The 23,364-nt window shown below is 34.2% G+C and overlaps 1 protein-coding gene across 1 annotated transcript in view; it reads right to left on the reverse strand.

Annotated features, from left to right (window-relative positions):
* LOC109090467 (polypeptide N-acetylgalactosaminyltransferase 9-like) overlaps positions 1–23,364 on the reverse strand; it is an 84,344-nt gene that overhangs the window by 2,077 nt on the left and 58,903 nt on the right. Inside the window, exons 7-9 of the mRNA XM_042753630.1 lie at positions 10,230–10,415; positions 5,982–6,119; positions 3,237–3,332 (exon numbers count right to left, since the gene is read on the reverse strand). Of these exons, the coding sequence (XP_042609564.1) occupies positions 3,237–3,332; positions 5,982–6,119; positions 10,230–10,415 (420 nt within the window). The remainder of the gene's footprint in view (positions 1–3,236; positions 3,333–5,981; positions 6,120–10,229; positions 10,416–23,364) is intronic.

Below are 23,364 nucleotides of genomic sequence, written 5' to 3' on the forward strand. Positions count from 1 at the left end.
TGATTTTCTTTTTTTTTGCAGAATCTGTTAGTTGAGATCACGAAGAAGCCTCTCCGTGTTTGAGATTGGTATTGGTATTTTTAAAAGCGTACATTTTGAGGTTGAAATCGGCTTGTCTTTTGGAGATTCTAGAACGCAGTAGGGGCGTGTCATTGTCTGTGTGTATTTCCATACTGGATAAGCCGGCTTTTGTTTCTTTTGTGAACTGCTGGTTTCGTCTGGCCAGAGGAGAACTGGCTCCCCGGCTGGGCCTGGTTTCTCCCAAGGTTTTTTCTCCATTCTGTCACCGATGGAGTTTTGGTTCCTTGCCACTGTCGCCTCTGGCTTGCTTAGCTGGAGATACTTAATATCCAGTGATATCGTCAACTTGATTGCACAGATACTATTTAAACTGAGCTGAGCTGGATAATGTCATCACTGAATTCAGTAATGAACTCCCTTTAACTGAAAATTGAGTGTTTACTATTGTCATTTTGCATTACTGACACACTATTTTCCTATTTAATACTGTAAAGTTGCTTTGACACAATCTGTATTGTTAAAAGCGCTATATAAATAAAGGTGACTTGACTAAAAATATTTTAATTATGAATCTGAAAATTACAAACACATAGATTTTTGTTTCAAATTACATTAATTAATAACCTGGAGTCATGTGGATTACTTGTGGATTATTGTGATGCTTTTATCAGCTGTTTGGACTGACATTATTCTGATGACACCCATTCACTGCAGAGGATCCATTGGTGAGCAAGTGATGGGATGCTACATTTCTCAAAATCTGTTCTGATGCAAAAATAAACTCTTTTACAAGATGTGGCCTGAGGGTGATTAAATTTCCAGAAACTTTTCATTTTTGGGTGAGCTATTCCTTTAAGAACAGTCCAACAGATATAGACAGTACTTAGCTGTATAATTAAGAGCACCATCGCACTGAAGTGTACCTGAAAGTCAATCGCTTAGATATCAAATCCAAAACACAACAAATAACAACAAACTAAAATCCAACACAGGTCAATAATTCAGCTGAAAGTCAATCGCTTAGATATCAGATCCCAAGGTCAGCACATCACAATGAAGTACAAGCTGACATTCAATGAAAATCAAGCTCGCTCTATTGAGTAAAGTTAATCTATAGAACCAAGGATAATTTTCCAGTGACCAAGGTGAAAACAGCATGAGGACAATAGCGTGAGCTCATCTTCATGCATACTGTAAACTGATTCCAGCTCTCATAGTGGCAATACTTTCACTTAGATGATGTACCACACACAGACAAGCTTACAGAGGACAAAGTAGCAAAAAACTTTTCATTAAAACAATGACAAGTAGGAGAAGCAAGACTGTGTGAACAGGCTTGACAATCAAAACATTAAAATAATCTTTTCTTCATAAATGATCTTATATATCAAACAATATATATATATATATATTTATTCATGGAAAAGTATGAGAGTTAAAACCCCCTCCTGAATATGCTTTAGATTTCTGATTGAATTTGCTTTGCAAGGCTACAACCAATATTTGTAATATTAATTTAAATAAATAAATAAATGAAAATGAATAATTTCAAATGGTTAATTATTACTGGGGCTTCAGTGACACAGGAGCCATGAATCATTCCTGTTTTTAATTTGTCATTGGGAAAGGAGGTGATAAAACATGAGTAAAAAATGAAGCTTAGCTGTATCATGTAAAACCAGCTTTTATTGTAATTAGATGATACAATGGGAATATACTTCAATTGCTTTATTTCCCTTAGGCCTGGATTATGGACTAAGACTGTCATTCCTTTACAAGATTTAGGAGGGAGGACGAGAGAACAAGGCAGAGAGAGAGAGAGAGAGAAAAAGAGAAAGAGAGACTGTATTTTAAATTGTTCAAAGGACCATGTCTCTATTTTGTATGACTGACAACTAAAAGGCCAAATCATGCTGTCAAAGGTCATAGCCCGATGGGAGAACTGTTTGATTATTCCATATCCATTTAATCCGAATGAATAAAAATGTCAGATGTCAAAGTCACATAAACAGATGACTTCTAACAACTATTTTGCAAGGGAAGCAGTTATGAAAGGACAGGACAAAGAATCTGAGATACAATCTAAAGGTAATTTCAACCTAAGCTGCTGTCTATCTCCAGGCAATGGTGCAATGCACCACCAATGTGTAATAAGTGTACACTGAGGTTGACAAGATGTGTTTCAATTACAAATCTAATTTAATTCCCACAATTCACATCTATATGTGCTTGTGAAAATGATGTTAATTACTAATCTACTAAACATGTCCCATTCAGTGACTATGGTGGTTATGACCCTGTGTGAATGCACCATATACATATTTTGAAAGTCTCTTATGTTTGTTACATGTTCCCTGTGTGTGTTCTGCCTGTCTGCTGTGTGCCTTGTTTTCTCCATCGTTACCCTCATTAGTTGCCATAGCCACTCATTGGACCACACCCATCTGCTTGTTGTTTCCCATAACAACTCATTGGTCCCTTTTGTTCTCCTGTGTATAAATAGCACTTGTGTTTCTCTTGTGCTTTGTCCATTGTTGATCGTTATGGTTGCTGTCATTTCTGCTTGTGTTTTGTTCCTTGTTTCCCCGTGTTTTAGTTTATTGTTTCAGTTTTCTTCATCAAACAGCCTGCACTTAGATACTCTCCTCTGGCCGTCACCGCAACATTAATGTTTACCAAGGCTGCATTTATTTGATCAAAAATACAGTAAAAAATACTTTTATATATGAAGCATTAACATTTTGGATTTCTAATGAAATATATTTTAAAATGTAATTTATACCTGTAACGGTAAAGCAGAATTTTCAGCAACCATTACTCCAGTTTTTAGGGGCACATCATTCTTTAGAAATCATTCTAAAATGCTGATTTGGTGATCAATGACTTATTATTATCAATGCTGAAAACAGTTGTGCTGCTTAATATTTTCTGTGAAAACCGTGATACATTTTTTTTCAGTATTCTTTACTAAATAGAAAGTTTAAAAGCATTGATTTGAAATAGAAATATTTTGTAACAATGTAACAACGTATTGTCACCTTTGAATTTAATGCATCCTTTATGAGTTAAAGTATTAATTAAAAATAAAAAATATATAGAAATTTTAAATAAGTATTAATAATAAAAATAAATAACAAAAATCACTGACCTCCAAACCAGTGGTGAAATTAACCTTAAAAAGAATTAGAAACACTAAAAAAAGAAAACACACTAACCTGTGATGACATGCCATGACATGGGTAGAGTATGGCCCTGTCATCCTCCTCTGACCCCTGATCAAGGCAGTATCCGCTGGCTTTACTGTTTCGCACCTGAAAAATAAATAAACAATAATAAACACAGGTAGCTTAAATCATGACGCAAGAAGCGTGAGCACACTGTGGACTATTAAGCTGCCTAATTTAGTTTATAGCATTAGTGCTGCTCTGAAGGTTAAACATAAATGCATGCACAGATGCTTTATCAAATCCATTTGGGAGATGACAACATTGACCATCCATAAAACCTAATACTGGTCAGAGGATGAGATATGTGGAATCTGTGGTCTAGCAGGGATATTTTCAGAGACAGACTATTCCAATATAGCTATAGATTTTCCGCCTCTGCAGTTCCAGAGGTCAGTGTAGAAATGCAGGTCTCATTTTTCTTCAACAAATTGAAAATACTGTAAGATTTCTCTTCTATTGAGATTTAGGCCTGTTGAATTCTAACACACATACACACACACACACACACACACACACACACACACACACACACACACACACACACACACACACACACACACACACACACTCCTCCCTCCTCTCCTACCCACACACACTCCAATGTTAATAAGGGCCTCATTAAATCTCATTATGAGGAAATTGGAGCTAATCCCAATGCTTGCTTCACTGTTGCTATGGAAACCAATTATCTTTACATTTCTACTGCATCACTGTAGTTTTTACCATTCAGTACATAGAAACAAATTACAGTGCTAAAATAATGTAATCATATGGAAAGTACTATATACCAGGAATGCAAATACAGTAAAAAAGTACTAGTATATATAAAGCATTAACATTTTTTATTTCTATTGAAATATATTTTTATACTTCTGAAATAATTCTAATATTCTTCAGAAATCATTCTAATATGCTGATTTGGTGCTCAAGATTTTTATTATAAATGTTAATAAAACCGTGACATTTTTTTTTTCAGTATTCTTTGCTAAATAGAAAGTTCAAAAGAACACTGTTGATTTGAAATAGAAATATTTCGTATACGTGGACCGTTTGGCCCTCTTAGACAAAGAAAACTTTTACTTTAAATTGTAAATAGATTATTTAGATAAACCGAGCAATGTGCGCTCCCTCAAGCGTTTGCGATAACTTGCAATGAGTCTGTTACAGCGCTGTGGAGGAATTTTGGTCCACTCATCTAGGCAGAATTGTTGTAATTCAGCCACATTGGAGGGTTCTCGTGCATGAACCACCTTTTTAAGGTCATGCCACAGCATCTCAACAGGATTCAGGTCAGGACTTTGACTAGGCCACTCCAAAGTCTTCATTTAGTTTTTCTTCAGCCATTCAGAGGTGGACTTGCTGGTGTGTTTTGGATCATTGTCCTGCTGCAGAACCCAAGTTCCCTTCAGCTTGAGGTCACCAACAGATGGGCGGACATTCTCCTTCAGGATTTTTTGGTAAACAGCAGAATTCATGGTTCCATTTATCACAGCAAGTCTTCCAGGTCCTGAAGCAGGAAAACAGCCCCAGACCATCACACTACCACCACCATATTTTACTGTTGGTATGATGTTCTTTTTCTGCAATGCGGTGTTACTTTTACGCCAGACGTAATGGGACACACACCTTCCAAAAAGTTCAACTTTTGTCTCATCAGTCCACAGAGTATTTTCCCAAAAGTCTTGAGGGATCATCAAGATGTTTTCTGGCAAAACTGAGACAAGCCTTTATGTTCTTTTTGCTCAGCGGTGGTTTTTGTCTCGGAACTCTGCCATGCAGACCATTTTTGCCCAGTCAATTTCTTATGGTGGGGTCATGAACACTGACCTTAACTGAGGCAAGTGAGGCCTGCAGTTCATTGGATGTTGTTGTGGGGTCTTTTGTGACCTCTTGGATGAGTTGTAGCTGTGCTCTTGGGGTAGTTTTGGTCGGACGGCCACTCCTGGGAAGGTTCTCCACTGTTCCATGTTTTTGCCATTTGTGAATAATGGCTCTCACTGTGGTTCGCTGGAGTCCCAAAGCTTTAGAAATGGCTTTATAACCTTTTCCAGACTGATAGATCTCAATTACTTTCTTTCTCATTTGTTTCTGAATTTCTTTGGCTCTCGGCATGACGTCTAGCTTTTGAGGATCTTTTGGTCTACTTCACTTTGTCAGGCAGGTCCTGTTTAAGAGATTTCTTGATTGCGAACTGGTGTGGCAGTAATCAGGTCTGGGTGTGGCTAAAGAAATTGAACTCAGGTGTGATAAACCACAGTTTTAACAGGGGGGCAAAAACTTCTTCACACAGGGCCATGTAGTTTTGGATTTTGTTTTCCCTTAATAATAAAAACCTTCATTTAAAAACTGCATGTTGTGTTTACTTATGTTATCTTTTACTAATATTTAAATTTGTTTGATGATCTGAAACATTAAAATGTGACAAAAATGCAAAATATAAGAAATCAGGAAGGGGGCCAACACTTTTTCACACCACTGTGTCTCTCTCTCTCTCTCTCTCTCTCTCTCTCTGTCTCTCTCTCTCTCTCTCTCTATATATATATATATATATATTAGCAAGCTGTTAAAGTGAATTATTACTTTAATATCTGCCAAAAACAAAGTGCAACAGACTGATAGATTCTTCACAGGATTATAGAGACATTAAACTAACAGTGTGTGAAAGTACATGCCTTTCTATGAAAGGTTTTGTTGGTTTAAAAGGTGCATACGGGGTTGGTTTGTCTTTATTACCTCTCCGTAAGTGATGGTGTTATTGTAAATTCTCATCTCTGGATAGACATGCTCAAGGTACCAGCGAAAGTTCTTGCAGTTCATTTTCTTCCTCAACGCTACACGCTCTGACACGTCTCCAAAATCCACCCCTGGGTTCTGGAACAACAGAAAGAGACTGTGAGTTGTCATTTGGCAGGCGCTGCTTTATGCAAAAAAAATTAAATACACTAATTACAGGAGCAGCTCCTCTGGGATTCTGGGTAAAAAAAAAAAAAAAAAAAAAAAATTCACATGCACTATTTAGTACATGATTTTTTTTCTGCTAACTATATATATATATATATATATATATATATATACACACACACACACACACATATATAACAGTATTATGAAAAATTCTAGAAAGTTAAATCAGCTACCCTAAATGTTGTTGGGATTTATTTCCATGCTAATAAAAAATGGTGTTATGAATTTAGCCCACTAATTAAAGAAGTGTTAATTTATTAATTTAGTGGGATCACCGTTCAAGCTGTTTATAGATAACTATATTGCTTAGGACAGTCTGTTCTTGTAGTTATTATTATTAATTTTGTATTTCATATTCACCGTGTTCCATCATCAGACCATCGCTTTATAAACAAAAGAGCTCTAATCTGTCTGAAAATTGTCAGGGAGAACAGGAGGTGTGCGTGTTTGCATTTATGTCAGTCATGGGAGACTGCAACTGTTCTTTCATTAGAAGCCGCTAACATGCTAATCATCTGTTTAATTACCAGCACTAGTGAGTGGGCTAAAGTAAGCCTGGAGAAGTGCTCAGTGGATTGAAGCAAAGAACTTCTAATGGTATTCGGGAAAACATGCTCAGAATCTTAAACTCAGTCTCTGATGCTCAGTGGTAGTACTAATAGGAGTATGGTAGACAACCACCCTGTAAAATACAAAAACTGTCCTGTTTTTCAGGAAACAGAACTATGTTCAATGCATACAGAATGCAATTTGTTCCTTATTTGAGAGGCATACACCCAAACAGAGCACTTCATTATTTATTCACATTTTTCACTGGGTTTGGTGCTCTGTTAATTAAAATGTCTAAAATGCAAAGCACTTCCAATGGGACCCTGTTCAACTTGAAATATTTATATACAGTCACAATTCTCTAATGTTATAATTTGTGTATGTAGAAGCTTAATTGTTATGTGTTCAGTGATGTGTAACAATTTATTATGACATTAAAATTAATTTATGTTTACAACAGATGCAATGAAGTCATATGTCAGGAAGCAAAATCAAAGTGATTGTATTTTAAAAGCACTTTAGCACTTAATTCAGTCAAGCAATAACATTTTTATATATTTATATGTATAGCTGCAAGCAAACTAGTCGTGTGTACACTGAGAAAAAAATGATTGTAGAAATTTTTCACTCATATATTACTAGTAAATAAAAACAGCTTTGAACATATTTGAAGTAGAAAAACTGAAATAGGATTTTCTTGTAATATATGTTTTACTTTAAAAAAAAATTAAAATTTACAGTGCACAGCATTCCAGTTGATATATATATATATTAGGGGTGTAACGACACACTTATTCATACTAAATATTTTCAGTATGGGTCTTTTGGTTCAGTACGGATGTATTACATAAAAGTAAAAATTTATAAAACTGGAAATTTCCAGTGAAGTTCTGCTCGTGCAGTGGTTAAAACAATGCTGTATTTGTTATACAGCACTGTTTTAACCATTGCATGAGCAGAACTTCACTGGAAATTTCCAGTTTTATAAATTGTTACTTTTGATAAGAAACAAAGTCTCATATTTCAAATTATGTCCTTTTTTTCAGGAAGTTCAAACAATAAATGCTATTTTGGTCCTCTTTGATGTGGCGCTACAAATTGCTGCATAAATGCCTCAGTTCAAACAGCAGCGCGATCATCTCTTCCTCTTTACTACTAGTAAACATGAATGAACATCTCATGCCTCACGTAATCACTCAATCAGTGATTCAACCTCGGAAAGATGGAAATAAAACAGCTTGTAAACAAAATGTCACATGGCATTTCATTTACCTCAGGTGCGTCATCAGTGTCCACAGCTCGTTAGTGCGCTATAAATGAAGTTGAGAGAAGAGCATTTTGCAAAATTCATATTTCGCGACTATATACTCATATTTTACTATGTTTGTGATGTCCTAATTATTTAATGACGAGTAATAAGAGGCACTGTGTAAATAATATATTTCAACAACAAATATAATTTTTATAATTTAGAATGTAATTAAAAAACTACATTATGTGCAATTTACATGTTTGCATACTTTTCTTTTTTTTTTTTTTTTTTTTTGAGTGTTGGGGCTTGTTATATTTCAAAATAAATATTAATTAAATTTAAGTTTGTGCTTTGTTGTTAACTGTAACCTTATAGTAGACCTAATGTAAAAGGGCTCACTAGAGAATAAGCCGAGATAGATTTTTATCCTTAAAGTCCCCATGAAATCAAAATAAAAAATTTTTGGGTGTTAATATCAATATGTTAGTCTTAAGGTTATCTATAAGGAAGTGTGCTCCAAAACAGTGACAAAACTCGCATTTAGAAGATATTCAAAGCTTGCAGTTCATCACTTCCAACAAAATGCCTCAACGATTTTTTTGACGTCACATGGTACTTCGGCTTCTCATCAAATCTTCTGAATAAACAGATGCTGAAGCGCTGGCTTGTTCACAGTGTAGTATTTCCCGTACAGTGAATGGCTCGTAGTGCACAATGTAGGTGATTCAGGAACGATTCAGACAGTGTAAATAAGCTTTCGATTGGTGCAAATGAGGTCTGGTTTCACGTTGTTTCATGTGAACCGCAGCAGCGCACATAGTCTGATCCGGACTTTTGCTCCGGTCCAGAGACGAGATTGCACGGAACGGATCATATGCGCGAGTCAGCATATATTAAAAACTTTTACAACTACACAACCTCAGCATGATTAGGAACCCTATTTTGTTTTACTAAGAGTTTCATATTGAATCTAGGGGGTAATATATTAGACTGTGGTTGCGACTTTACCGAGCTCAACAGCTCTGGCCCGAGCAGATATAAACAAAATGTTATTGGCTATTTAAAAAAAAGGGGGTGGGGCTGCTAGATATGTCCCACCCTCTCTTCCTGTTTCAGTTGAAATTACGTCACCACATAGAATAATACTGCGCGTTTCAAGGCACTTCAGGTGACCTTTAAGAAAATTTTAATTATAACTGTGTTCATTTAAAGAAAGAGCAATTTGTAAAAACATTAAAATAAATAAATAAAAAATAATAATAATTGTTTAGTTTTTCCCCCTGCTGTACCGAAAATGTACCGAACCGTTACATAAAAATTTTGGTGTATACCGTCATGTTTGTGTATCGTTATACCCATAACCAATATATATATATATATACACACACTTCACTTTAAACCTATCTATTAACATAATCTTTCTTATTAATACCAGCTCATGAATAACAGCTTTTTATGAACATAACACAATCTAGCAATACTCACACATTGTATGAAAAAGATAGTCTGAGATAACTATTCTATAAATTATGGCCAGTATTTAAGGAAATTTGTAGTAGAGAAGAAATCGCTTTATTTTCTCTATAAATCTGCAGTTTGAATATGCAACAGTAGCACTGTAGGCGTAAAAGACTACTTTAGAAGTTATGTCACTGCTTTCTTTCATAAGTAAACATCACTATCATTACTGAGTTCTGAAGACCAGTATCTCATTCCATTTACTGACCAAGGCCATTCTTGAAACACTTCAATTCAATTAAACCTTTTAATAACTTAAGTGCTAGCTCTGGATGAATTATCCTTTCAATACTCTGCTATTCCTTTCTGGAAGAAAGTCTTATGTTTACATATCAAGATTCTTAAAATTAAATGCATATTTCATTAATTATAATACTAGATTATGCTACAAGAGTGCCCTTCATCAATAAACTCAAACTGACATACAGCATTATGTATTTACAGTATATCTGTGTAAAAAATCAGCATCACTTACTGCAAAGACAATGACTGCATTTATTGTGTGCTGAGGACGACATTAAAACAGACTCTGAAAATTTGCCAAACTTAATCTACAACCTCACTTTGTGCGTTGTGCCTTGCACAGAAGACACGCAAGTAAATTAATCAGGACATTAATCACAGCAATCATTTTCCATTAACCGCTGGCTGTCTAGACTCCAGCATATGAGGTTAGATTAGCGTGATTGCTAACTCACATTCATGGGGATATTCCAGGCCATGTAGACATGGGACTTAAACTCATCCATCCAAACTTCTGCTGCCCGCAACGCATTCCGCTTGGCGTAGTAGTCAATGTCATTGTTGTATGGTTTCTTTGTGCGTTCAATGTGAGCTACTCTGGCACACGGGAGAACCTCCATACTGCCGCCACACTGCCACACCTGCAGACAGAAGAAGTAGACAAGTAAATAATAATAATAATAATAATAATAATAACTATATATATATATATATATATTGTATATATATAATATATCTATATATATATATATATATAGATATATTACATTTTGTGCACAAAAGGTTCTTATGGAAAATGTAATTAAGACATTTTATTGTAGAATTCAGATTTTTTTTCCACAATTCTAAGTATATATCTCACATTTTTTTTTTTTACAATTCTTAAAAAAAAGTCATAATTGTCATTCTTATGGACTTGTATTGTGTGTTTTCTCCACATGACCCAGTTTCTCCCTCTCATTGATTAGTCATTTGGTTTAGGTGTGTCTTGTCAATTACCCTCGTTTAGTCATGTATTTAAGTCCAGGTCCTTGCTGGCTGTCTTTGTCTGGTCTACAACGTCATGTTCATGTGTCAACAGCCTTTCCCTGTGAGAGTTACCCTGCATATTGGATTACATTAAAGACTGTTCCTATATCCACATCTCCTTCGTTCCTTCAAACAAGTTTCTAGTATGAGCAAAACTGATGCTGGTGCCCATACTTGAGTAATAAAGTGGTTAAATATGATTTGAACTCAATTTTTATGTCTATGTTTGCTTAATGCATGCAATACTGACTGTCCTGACTGAGACTAAGCATAACAACAAATGATGTGCAATTTACAGCATATACACTCTAAAAAATCCTGGGTTATTTTTTTAACCAAAATGCTGGGTTGAGCCTTTTGGGTCATTTTTTTGGGTTATTTTTTCTGTGTTTGGGTAGTTTTTGTGTTACCCAGCTCCTGGGTCAAACGTAACAACCCAGTGTTTGGGTTGTTTTTCAGCTCCTGGATCAAATGTAACAACCCAATGTTTGGGTGGTTTTTGTATTACTCAGATCCTGGGTCAAACTTAACCCAGCGGTTGAGTTATTTATCGCGGGGATTTTGCTCCTCTTCTGGAGAGAGCAGTTCTTAGCGCCATTGAGTTGATGTATTCGTCGGTAAAATACAGGTTTGTATACATTTTATTTTATCTATAAAATCGTTACTGTGCTCTATATCGTTCAATTTTATGCAGAGCAACATGGCGCGCGGTATGAATCACCTTTAACAAGTTTCGCGGTCTTTTCGCGTGATGGAAAAGCCTGATGCTTTGCATAAAATAAACAATTTTATTCATAAAGATACAGAATACAAATACTTTGGATGTTAAAATATTTCATCAGAGCTGTTTACTGTTTGTTTTTCGGCAGGTTATAAAGGAAGTCGCAATATTTCGGCTATGAGTGAGCGCGGCGCAGTGCAGTTACGGTGGAAACAGAATAACAGAGACTGGTTAATAACACCTAAATTACTTCTGTTTAACGTTTAATTTTTACTTTTAATGTTTGTTAAACAAGGTTATGGGCAATATGTATAGCCTATTAAAACGATATAAACAATGCTGTAATTGATAAATAAAGGAAAATAAAGGAAGTTATCATGCAAACCAGTGGTTGTGTGGAGTATTTTAGAAAAGTTTAGAGGATTTAAGTTAATCTGTAAACATTATTTAATGTATGAAGTAAAAAATAAGCTAGTAATATAGTAAAAATTAATAAACCATAGCTGGGTTAAATCAACCCATTATGCTGGGTTAAATAAACAACCCAATTTGCTGGGTAATATTAACCCAAGATGGGTTCTGTCCTATATTTACCCAGCCCTTGGGTTGATAACAACCCAAATTGGGTTGTTTTTAACCCAGTGTTTTTTAGAGTATATGAAAAAAGAACAGACTCAAATGTACTGCCATCTAAATATTCTCTTTCAAACATCAGATCGAGCTCAAAATTAACTGCTTTTCATTTAGGGTGTCTCAACTTGCCCGTTGAGGTTTGCCCCTTCATAATAGAAAATGTATGAGCTTGCTTGATACAGCAATTAAGTGTTAAAGGCCATTAGTTTGTGCTGAGATGAGAAAAACAGGGGATGTTGAATAAGTGGAAGAACTAGTGCAAATGTGTTCTTCCCCTGAGACCCTCCAGTCACACTATTATGCTGATTCTATGTGTCTGCCTCCACATCATAGAAATATATGAAAAAAACAGGCAGTAAATGTATTCCATTATAAAGCAGAGCCAGCCTGCTTCTGGAGTGATGACAGGGGCATGAGAAAGTTCAAGGAAACGTTACTAAAACTGCTTTGCTGTACAGTAGAAGCACTGATACAGAAGGTCTACTGACCTGAAAAGCTGGAGTCTTACAAATGAACATTATGTAGAATAATAATTAGCTATTAACATTACAGGTGGATAGCTTGGATAAGATTATGTATTATCCGTGTGCTTTGAAATAGAAATATGTAGGAGAACAACAATACCAGCGCTACTAGATTTGAAAGGACTACATTCTACATTTTTTAGCACTTAGCCAAAGATTCTTGCACCAGAAACAGTGATAATTTAGTATAACATAAGAATTTTCTACTCTCACTATGGCCATAAGAATTAAACATGCTGTTCCTTTAAGAGTTCTTTAAATGACCTACATTGTTCAAAAGTTCAGGGTCAGTAAAATTTCCTCTGGCTTTTTTTTTTCTTTTTTTTGAAAAAAATAAATAAAAAATTAATCAAAAACACATTAAATCAATCCAAAATGACAGTAAATACTCACATCATTACAAAACATTTCTAGTTTATTGGAATTCTTTGAATTTGAAAAAGTATCAATGTTTTTACAAAAAAAAAAAAAATTATTGCGCCAAATCAACATATTAGAATGATTTATGTAGGATCATGTGGCACTGAAGGAGTAATGGCTACTACATACTCAGCTTTGCTCTCACAGGAATTGTAAATAATATAATACAATTGTATTAATATTTCACAATACTACTGTTTTTAATGCATATTTGATCAAATAAATGCCTTGGTGAGCATAAGAGACTTCTTTCATAAACATTTCAAAAAATTACCGACCCCAAACTTTTGAATGGCAGTTACCAAGCCCACTTCGTGCTTTTAACAGTATACTATAATACAATAATATACTATAATATAAATAAAAACTATTAAATAAATAAAATTAAATATCCATGATTATATGTAGCTTGAAAAAAACTATTCAGTCAGAATACAATGCTACTTCTACATGCTGAATTCTGCAACCAAATGGTGGACACTAGACACTTAAACTAACTGAAGACCAAATTAATATTTTACATCAAAAGAAGCTAGACAAATAAAATGAGAACACAAATGAACAAATACTCAAAGAAAATAATGAAAAACTTGGAACACCTAGAATTAATCAGGACGGGAATTAGGAAACAGTGGGGGGAAAAAACAAAAATCAATTCAAATTAAGTAAAATTATAAAGATGGCATTGTGCATCTTTGGTGGATTTAGGCTTGAGTGCTGCTAGTAGAAGTGCGCTGCCTCTCTTTTGCACATCTTCGCTTTGAGAGTTAGTGGTCCTCTATCTTCCACTAACCATGACATGAATGGACTAGCTATGCATTCACTGACTTTCATTAGCTGTGAAAATACTTTCAGCTTCAGCACCACTGATCCATAGTGCAACCTTGGTGTACAAAATCAATCTCAGAGTAGTAGAGTTCTGTTATGGTCTCACTGCCAGACGACATGCTGTAGGTCTACCTTTTTCTTGCTCTCTCACTCTACTGTGAATACTCCATTGTGTGCTTTGTTCAAGCTCAATAAAAGCCTACTTTCAGTCATGGAACAGACAAAAGACAACAAATTAACTTGTTTGCCCTCAGTGTTTGGATTAGAGTTGAGTAAAGAGACTGCCCACTCTCTGAGAAGGAAGTTGAAAATCCTGCATTTAACACCACAATGCTAGTGTAACCAAAGATAATTAAAATCCTGTAACTTATTGCACAATCACTTTACATGATGATAAAGAACAACGCTGAGATAAAAACCCATAGCATCAAAATGAGAGTTAGAATTGAGGCTATCTATATGCTAATGTACTACTAAATGTTGACTAAATGAACTGGTAGCACTTTTTCTTCATTGGTCAAATAAAATGCTCTTTAGTATAAGAATGCTGCAATCCCTTTAAATAAAGACCACCTGGCTCTGAATACCAACAGCTAATCATGGTTTTCTGGTGTCTTCATTGCTTTCTACTGTACAAAACCTGTCAAATAAGGTTTTATAGGCCTATGATGTAATCTAAATACTACAGACTATTTTTTTTAAAAAAAGACAAAAAGCCTGAAATGTCCCTCTGCAACTTCCTGTTTAAACAGGAAATACATTTATACAAGAAAGAAAATACACAGTTGCATACACCATAAATTATTTTGTTATCAAAGAAAAAAAAAGTTATCAAAGAAGCATTATCAAAGAAAAATAAATAAATGAGATTGATTACTTGAGTATATTTTACAAGAAAAATACTATTTTAATCTTTATACATGAAACGTTCGTTTAAATTGTTTCAAAGAAAATCTAACACCATTTTTTAAATTTATTTTATTTATTTTAGGATTGTCAAAAGATCAATCGCGTCCTAAATAAAAGTTTGTGTTTACATAACATATGGGTGTGTACTATGTATATTTATTATGTATGTATAAATATGCACACATTCATGCATAAATTTAAGTAAAATATGGTTTATTTAGTTTATTATATGTTATCTATATTTATTACACGGCTCTGTGGAATACTTGATTCTGATTGGTCAGTCACGATATTCTTCTCTTGGTGGAAGCTTCGCATTTGTTTAGCAAATGAAATATTAAAACTCGATTCAAAATTGTGTAAAATGATTTAGTGTCATCCTGGTATCGTGGACTTGCTCTCTCGTTTCATACAAATACAGCTGCTGCCATTTTGCTACGATTGTTTTGTACACTGTAATTGATTATAAAATACCTAACAAACTGGTAAGATTTTAAAACATTTTAGTCTTAAATCTTTTATCACCATAATTATGTGGTAAAAGTTTGAACTTGCTGCTTGCTCGCAACTGCTGTGCTCACGGAAGCTTTGCATGCAAATATTTCAACTCAAATCATTATTTCGTATCTAATTATTTACTTATGTGGAAAGTAGCCATGTAATATGTGGGATAATGTACATCCAGCCAGTTGTTATTGCAGAATAACCCCATTCAGGGTGATGTTCGCAGGTTTGAATGCGATGAATTATTTGACAGGTAAGGGTTTAAAGAGAGCCATTGTAATGCTGCAATAACCTGTGTTTTTACGCTTGCTTCTGAATGACTGGATATCACAGAATAGATCTGCATGCATTGGGACAAAATGAAAATTCATATAGGCCCATAATTGCATATATGTAGGATCTCCTCTATAAAAATAGTCTCTTTTACTGTTTAGATTAGACCTTTTTTGCATATAAGTGGGAGTGATATTGTATGAATCAAGAGACAGTAGGTCAGCATCACGTAGGTTACATTCCAGCACGTCTTCCTGCAGGTTTCTTTGATAACATTAGTAAAATAAAATCATACTCTCTCCGGACTCAGGAGCCACGTTGATGAAATGATGATTGTTGAAGAGCACCGACAGAAACACATTTACCTCAAGCTGAGAGGGAGATATTGTCATTACTGAGTTCCACTTTTTTCCAGTCGTAATTAAGTGGTCTGGAGAAGAGGCATCAAGGTCAAAAAACTCATGGTGAACAAAACGGTGGCAGTGCAGCTGTAAGGAGCTAAGGCCAGGAGCACACTCTACAAGAATTTGCTGTCTGATACAAACTTTTTTTTTTTCATTATTGGGCAAAATCAATCAATAATGTCAAAAAAAACAATGAATACTGTCCAAAGCCATCAGATGAATATTGTACAGTGTGTCATAAAAGACGTTGCACAGCCTGCCTTGACTTTTACTCAAGATGTCGCTGGGATCACATCAAACAATTTAACAAGCAACAATGAAAAAAGTCAATGTATAAATGACTAAAAAGATATGATATGCTAGTACAAGGCCATATTATTTATTTATTTATTTATTTTGTATTAAGATGCAATATTAAATTTTAATGAGAATATTTTTTCTACCTATATAAAACACAAAGTACAGTATGAATATGTCAATGAAATATAATTAATGCAAAAAAATAAAAAAATTTAATTGTAAAAGTTAATAAATTATCATAAAATACAAAGTATACTTTATTTTATAAAATAAACACAAAATAAAAAAGCTGTTTATAATGCACACAATAATATACATTAAAGTCAGTGTTGTGAAAATATACACTACTGTGCAAAGTTTGGGGTCTTTTTTTATTTTTTATATTTATTTTATTTTATTTATTTTATAAGAGTGTTTATTATTTCTGAAAGAACCCACTTATGCTCATCAAAGCTGCATTTATTTGATCCATATTTTGATATTTTTTAGAAACTGTGATTAACCTTTTCAGGATTCTTTGATGAATACAAAGTTTTAAAGAACAGCATTTATTTGAACTAGATTTTTGTATCAATGATTGCATCAATGTATGACTCTTTAATTCCACTTGGATCAGTTTGATGAATCATTGCTGAATAACAGTATTAATATTATTATTTTTTTTTAAATGTAATATATGTTTGACTGCAGTATTTAAGGGGAAGAGTTCATTAAATAGTAGAAGAATTTTTTTTTTTTTTTGCTTTATTACCTGTTTGCAAACCATCTGCAATCTTGTTTAATCAGGCATCTCCACAACCTGCAGTAGCTATTAGGTTCTACATCCAAGAGTGGCAATTGTGCAAAACTGTGCAAAATTCGCTCAGTACAGATTTTGTGGGTGAGTTTGTAGTGACTGTACATGATTTGCAGAATTCATTTAGTGAACTTGGTTCTAAAACAATGCAAATAGCAAATCAATGGTGCTATCAGTAGGTGCAATTCATTCACTCCCCCCTCTTACTCATAACTATGTTTGGCCAGTGTTAGACTGATGTATTTTCTGTTGATTTTAAAAAGTTACATCATCTCATCCTTTGAGACACATCCCAACCCTCTGAGAAAATTCTGCTCCTCCTCTCTTGCTCCCTGGGCATTATATTATGTCTCACTCTCTTTCCCATTCTTCCTATGACAGGGAACAGACAAAGCTTTGCCATCTATTATTTTAATCACGTTAATTATACCAGACGTTTTTATGTGACGTACGGTTTAGATCAAGCACTGGCTAGTTTAATTGGACCCTCTTGCCAGCCTGTGCTCTCCAAGTCATATTTCAGTGATTAGCCACTATTGATGATCATTACAATGATAAAAATAGCAATAAAAGGCCATGACTTAATGCTGTCAAACTAGCGGATAGATAAAAGTGCCATGGTAATTCATATTGAGATTTAAAGAAAGCTACTAAAATGATTTTGACACCATGTCTCATTTCCGCTCATTACATTTTTGCCTAAATAAATGCTGCCTAATGTTTAGTAGTGAACAACATGGATCCTATTATAAAAATTAACCATGGTGACCATACTTTCTCCCAAAATACCATTGTTAATGCAATCATTACATTAAAACTTTGGGAACTTGGTATCAGCAATTACTTTTTAAACTGCTTGAAAGAGATCCCATAATAATTTATTATGATTTTATTTTGGCAGAAACAGTAGAAAACTTCTCATTTTAACAGAAATTATATATATTGCACGATATTTAATGCGCATCTAGTCAGTAAAGCCGGTTCTGTAATCAGCGGTAAATCTCTATGCGTGAAAGCTTTCACGTGGAGCAGCATTTACTACACAGAGCCGTTGTTTACTGATAAGCTGTGCAAAACCACGATCATATTTCGTGAAAATTCACAGCGTTTTATTATAATAGTGTTCTCATTATAATGTTATGTATATGACAGTCCCAGTCATAGTTATTTATATTATGCATTGTTGTTTGGCCTGCGCTCTCTGCGCACTGAAGAGATAATCACTGTAGTAGCCTAATACACACAATGAAGCACTTTACTGCAGTGCAACTCAACCAAATGCATCTTATACGAGATATATAATATATACACAATATATATAATCCAGCTGAAATGTTTTTTAATCACTTGTACACTACCTAATTGAAAAAATCCAGTCTTTCACTCTGCCTGTGTCAATGTGAGTCTTGTTAAAGATTTAAATCGTTCGCGGACTATAGAAAGTGAAAATATAGGGGTTGTTGGATTTATTCACGCATGCTAAAATATTTATTTAAAGCTTCTTTCTTTTATATTCTTATTTACAGCATTATATCGTCAGGCTGTATACTAACTGTATATTAAACGTGACACTTGTAAATTAAATAATTTTATATATACTGATTTATTCATTAATGTGTAATATGTTCTATTTTTTAAACAAATTATAAGCTTTAAAAGGATTTTCTGAAATTTTACAATTCTTGCTTTAGACCATCTACAAATGTTAAATCTTAAAATAAAATGTTAAGGTTACTACTGCATATTTCTGAATAGAAAAAAGAAATGCAACAATTGATATATAGTTTATTTTATTTATTTTCGAAGCTTCAATGTAGTCATTATAAAAAGAACTTCATTATTGTTTATTTAATTCTAACAAATAAGTTCTTGTTAAAAACTAACCAAAATTAAAAATAATTTGCTATTAATTTCCACACAGGAGAGACTTGGCGTTGTTTCCAAACAAAAGGAAATATATCGGCAAAATGAGGTGAAAAATATCGGCATATCGGATATCGGCAAAAATCCAATATTGTACATCCTTAATATATATATTAGTGCTGTCAAACAACTAATCATGATTAGCACACCAAGTTCCTGGGTGTGCACATCACAGAGGACCTCTCCTGGACCGACAACACTGCAGCACTGGCCAAGAAATCACAGCAGCGTCTCTACTTCCTCCGCAAACTGAGGAGAGCCAGAGCCCCGGCCCCCATCATGTACACATTCTACAGAGGCACCATCGAGAGCATCCTGACGAGCTGCATCACTGTGTGGTATGGCGCCTGCAACGCGTCCTGCCGAAAGACTCTACAACGCAATTTTTGTGAGAGCAGCTGAGAAGATCATTGGTGTCTCTCTACCCTCCCTCCAGGACATTTATGGAACACGTCTCACCCGCAAAGCCCTCTGCATCACAGGTGATCCCACTCACCCATCACACAGCTTCTTCAGCCTGCTACCATCAGGGAGGAGACTGCGGAGTCTCCAGGCCAGGACCCAGCAGACTGAAGGACAGCTTCATCCACCAGGCTGTCAGGAAGCTGAACTCCCTCCCGAAACCTGCCCCCCCTCCCCTCTTCTTCCCCAGGCACCACTGAACTATGAACCCCCCCCCCCTCCCCCCCCCACACTAATCATATGATGACATGCACGAGTCACTTGTACAGCATTGGTCTGCTCACTCACCGCTCACTACCTCATTCGGCATGGAACTACCTCATCAGTCAGTTAAATAACTGCTCTTGGTCACTTGTCACTTGTCACTTTAATCAGACTTAAGATATTTTTAATAAGTGATTTTTTTTTGCACTAAAAAATCTTTTAACTGCACTGTTGTTCACTTCATTGATTTGCACTATATCTGTCATTTACCTTGCGCTGCTTTATTTAACTTTATTTTTAACTTTTATTTTTATTATGTCTTTTTTTTTTTTTTTTTTTTTTTTTTTTTTTTTATAATTCCCTTATTGTATAATTGTATCTACCTTTTATATTTTATCTAGTTATTTTTTTAGGCTTTAATGTTAATGTTATCTGTATGCACCGGAGTCTGAGAGCAACGCAATTTCGATTCTCTGTATGTATGTACTGTACATGTGGAAATTGACAATAAAGCAGACTTGAACTTGAATGATTAATCGCACACACATATATGTAAACAAAAACTTTTATTTTGGATGCGATTAATCACGATTAATCATTTGACAGCACTTATATATATATATATATAAAATCAAAATAAAGTATAAATAGAATTAAAGACAAAAATTCAAGTTTAAGTTTAAGTTATACTATGAAAGAGATCCCATAATCAATTATTATGATTTTATTTTGGCAGAAACAGCAGCAAAATTCTCATTTTAACAGAAATGAATTCTGTTAAGAAAAAAATTCAAGCTTAAGTACTAAAATTACTAAAGCTAAAATAAAATTTATATAAATAGCTATATAGTTAAAAACTAATAAAAATGACTATAGCACATAACAAAATTACTAACACTTAAAAGTTGAAGTACTAAAATTACTAAAACTGAAATAAAATGTAATTTGTTATTGCGACACGCTGGTACCTGGTTAAACTTGCCACAGAAAGATGCTTATTTAAGTTAGTAAAGTTTTTGTTAAGGCAATCTGATTGTTGTTGAAACATTATAAATATCATTAAACAACACCCAAATGAGATGCTTTAGTTTATACTAGAACAGGAAGGATAAATCTGGCTAGATGTGTCTAGCTTTGCCTACTGGACTATGAAAGCGAAACCTTGAGCCTGAAAGCATCTTTCCATAGTGAGCAACTCGAATAGGATAATCAACTTTTCCATTGTGCCCTTTGGGGACAGTCTAAAAAAAAAGCGTTTTAAGATTTCCAATTACATATTCATTTTCCCTCCTAGGACTCACAATCAGGATGAGATGCATGGGCCACATTTCTGCCAGTGAGTTTTACTAAATGAATGATCATTTCCCCCTCAGCCATCACTAACTGTGTTTGCTAAGAACCTTTAAACTGTTTGGATTGAGTTGCATGGTAATACAGTAGTTTTTGCAAAGACACGAAGAAGATAAAAATGACATAGGAAATGGAATCAGATAATGCCACATACTTATAATAATGTTGCATATTAAAGAAGCATACACGTCGACATTCAAATATGACTTAATTAGGAATCCTTTAAGGTAAATGAAGATTTATATTTCCCATTTAAGTGCTCAAAATACACAGTAAATATTTGCTCTTATTCACATTACACATCTACATGTAATTCTAATTTTTAAGCCACTGGTAGGAAGGTAGCATGCTGTGGAGTTCTTGGAGCATAGCAAGAAAAAAATAATCTTGTCACGCAGAGCATGTGATGATATATAATGCAGTAGTGTTTGAAGGTTAATGTAAAGTTTAAGCTCAGGGATGTTAGATCTCATAAATCACGACTTGGCTTTAAACTGTCAGACACATGCAAGCACGCTAAGGTCCAATTCTCTTTTTAAAGGATTGCTGACTTTCTAAAGTCAAGGACCACCCGATATGATTATCCCCTTGTGAGGATCTTATGTATAAAATATAAAGACAGTTGCACAATTTTCTGTATTAATAGTCATTTGTACTGTGAGAGAGAGAAAAAAAGTGATATCACAAAGACAAAAATGCTTGCAAAATAAAATAACAGTGTAAAAATTTCAATTTACTGAAAACAAATTAATAAAATATTATCTAGAAACTACTCTGCACTAAGTTGACATCTTTTTATACCCACTTCAACTGCTTTCAAATATACAGTATACAGAAGTACAAATCATCATGTTTAAAAATACTCTGGTAAAAGTTGAAGTACTGACTACACTTTTTTACTCAAGTTAAAGTAGAGAAGTATGGACTCTGACGTGTACTTATGTAAAAAGTAGTGTCACGCGGGTAATGGGACCTCACATCATTTTAATACATTAATACAAAATAACAAACATATCAAGGCTGAACAACCACCATGTAAAATGGAGGCTGGACAACCACAATGTAGAACAGGGCCAGACTGGGACAAAATTTCAGGCCAGGAAATCTCACACTCGGTGTATGGTCATCCCATACACCCAAAATAAATTCTGAAACCATGGTCAAGCACTTTTTTTTGTATGGTCATCACATAAAAAATTTTAAAATTACATTTTAAAATATTTTTCAGTAAAAAAGTTATTTTAAATTGTAATTTCACATTACTGGATTTACTGTATATTTGATTAAATAAATGAAGCCTTGGTGAGAATAAGAGACTTTCAAATCTATTAAAAAAAATCTTAACTCCAAAATTTGTAACCGTAGAGTACATTTGAAGGTTCCATCACAGTAAAAAAGATTGTAAGTTAAGCATCTTGCCATAAAAATATAGTCTATGTCTATGAATATTTTCTATATCTAAAGTACTGTATGTGTGCATTCATAGTGTATATGATTAATATATCATGATATTTAATAGCTATATCTGTATAGTATGCGAACAGTGGCATCAGTTCTAGAAGAAAATGTTTAAAATGCAGCTCTTGCCAACTTTTCTTTACTTTACAGGCACTTACGTCAAATTCTGATGTTCTTGACATTTGCTCTTTTCCTTTAATATGTGTTTGATAAGCTGTAATCTTAGTTTTTTGTGAAACCCCCCTCCCCCCCATAGGGTTGTGTATCGATTGGGTTTTTTACGATACCGGTGCCATATCGATACTTTTAAAATGGTATTGGTTCCTAAACGGTGCCTGAACCGATACTTCAAAAAAAAAAAAAAAAAAAAAAAAAAAAAAAGAGCCACAAAAAACTATGGATATCATTAAAGAACATTAAAAATATTTCAAATAAATGCATAGCATACACACGCTCCTTGGATGCTCTCATTTCCCAAGCTTCCCTTACTCTAAGGCTAATAAATGTATTTCACGATATGGGTCATTATTTAATACAAAACCACACATAATGTTTCTACTGTACCTCTGTCAATCACTCTGACATTTATTTAAAATGAGTGCTGTCTGTCACTGTCTTTAATCAGTTCTGTGAATGACTGTATGGTCATTCTTTATAAAGTAGCAACAATGTCATTTGTAAAGTACAGTATTGTGCAAATGTCTTAGGCACATTAGTATTTTCACCCCAAAAAAGGGTTTTAAGCCAGTTATTTATATCTTTTGCTATAGTGTGTCAGTAGAAAATATAAGTTTACATTTCCAAACATTCATTTTGCCATTAATTTTAATAATAATCTAGTGAGATTTTTGA

Source organism: Cyprinus carpio, chromosome A5 (assembly GCF_018340385.1).
Source record: "Cyprinus carpio isolate SPL01 chromosome A5, ASM1834038v1, whole genome shotgun sequence".
Taxonomy (NCBI): Eukaryota; Metazoa; Chordata; class Actinopteri; order Cypriniformes; family Cyprinidae; genus Cyprinus; species Cyprinus carpio.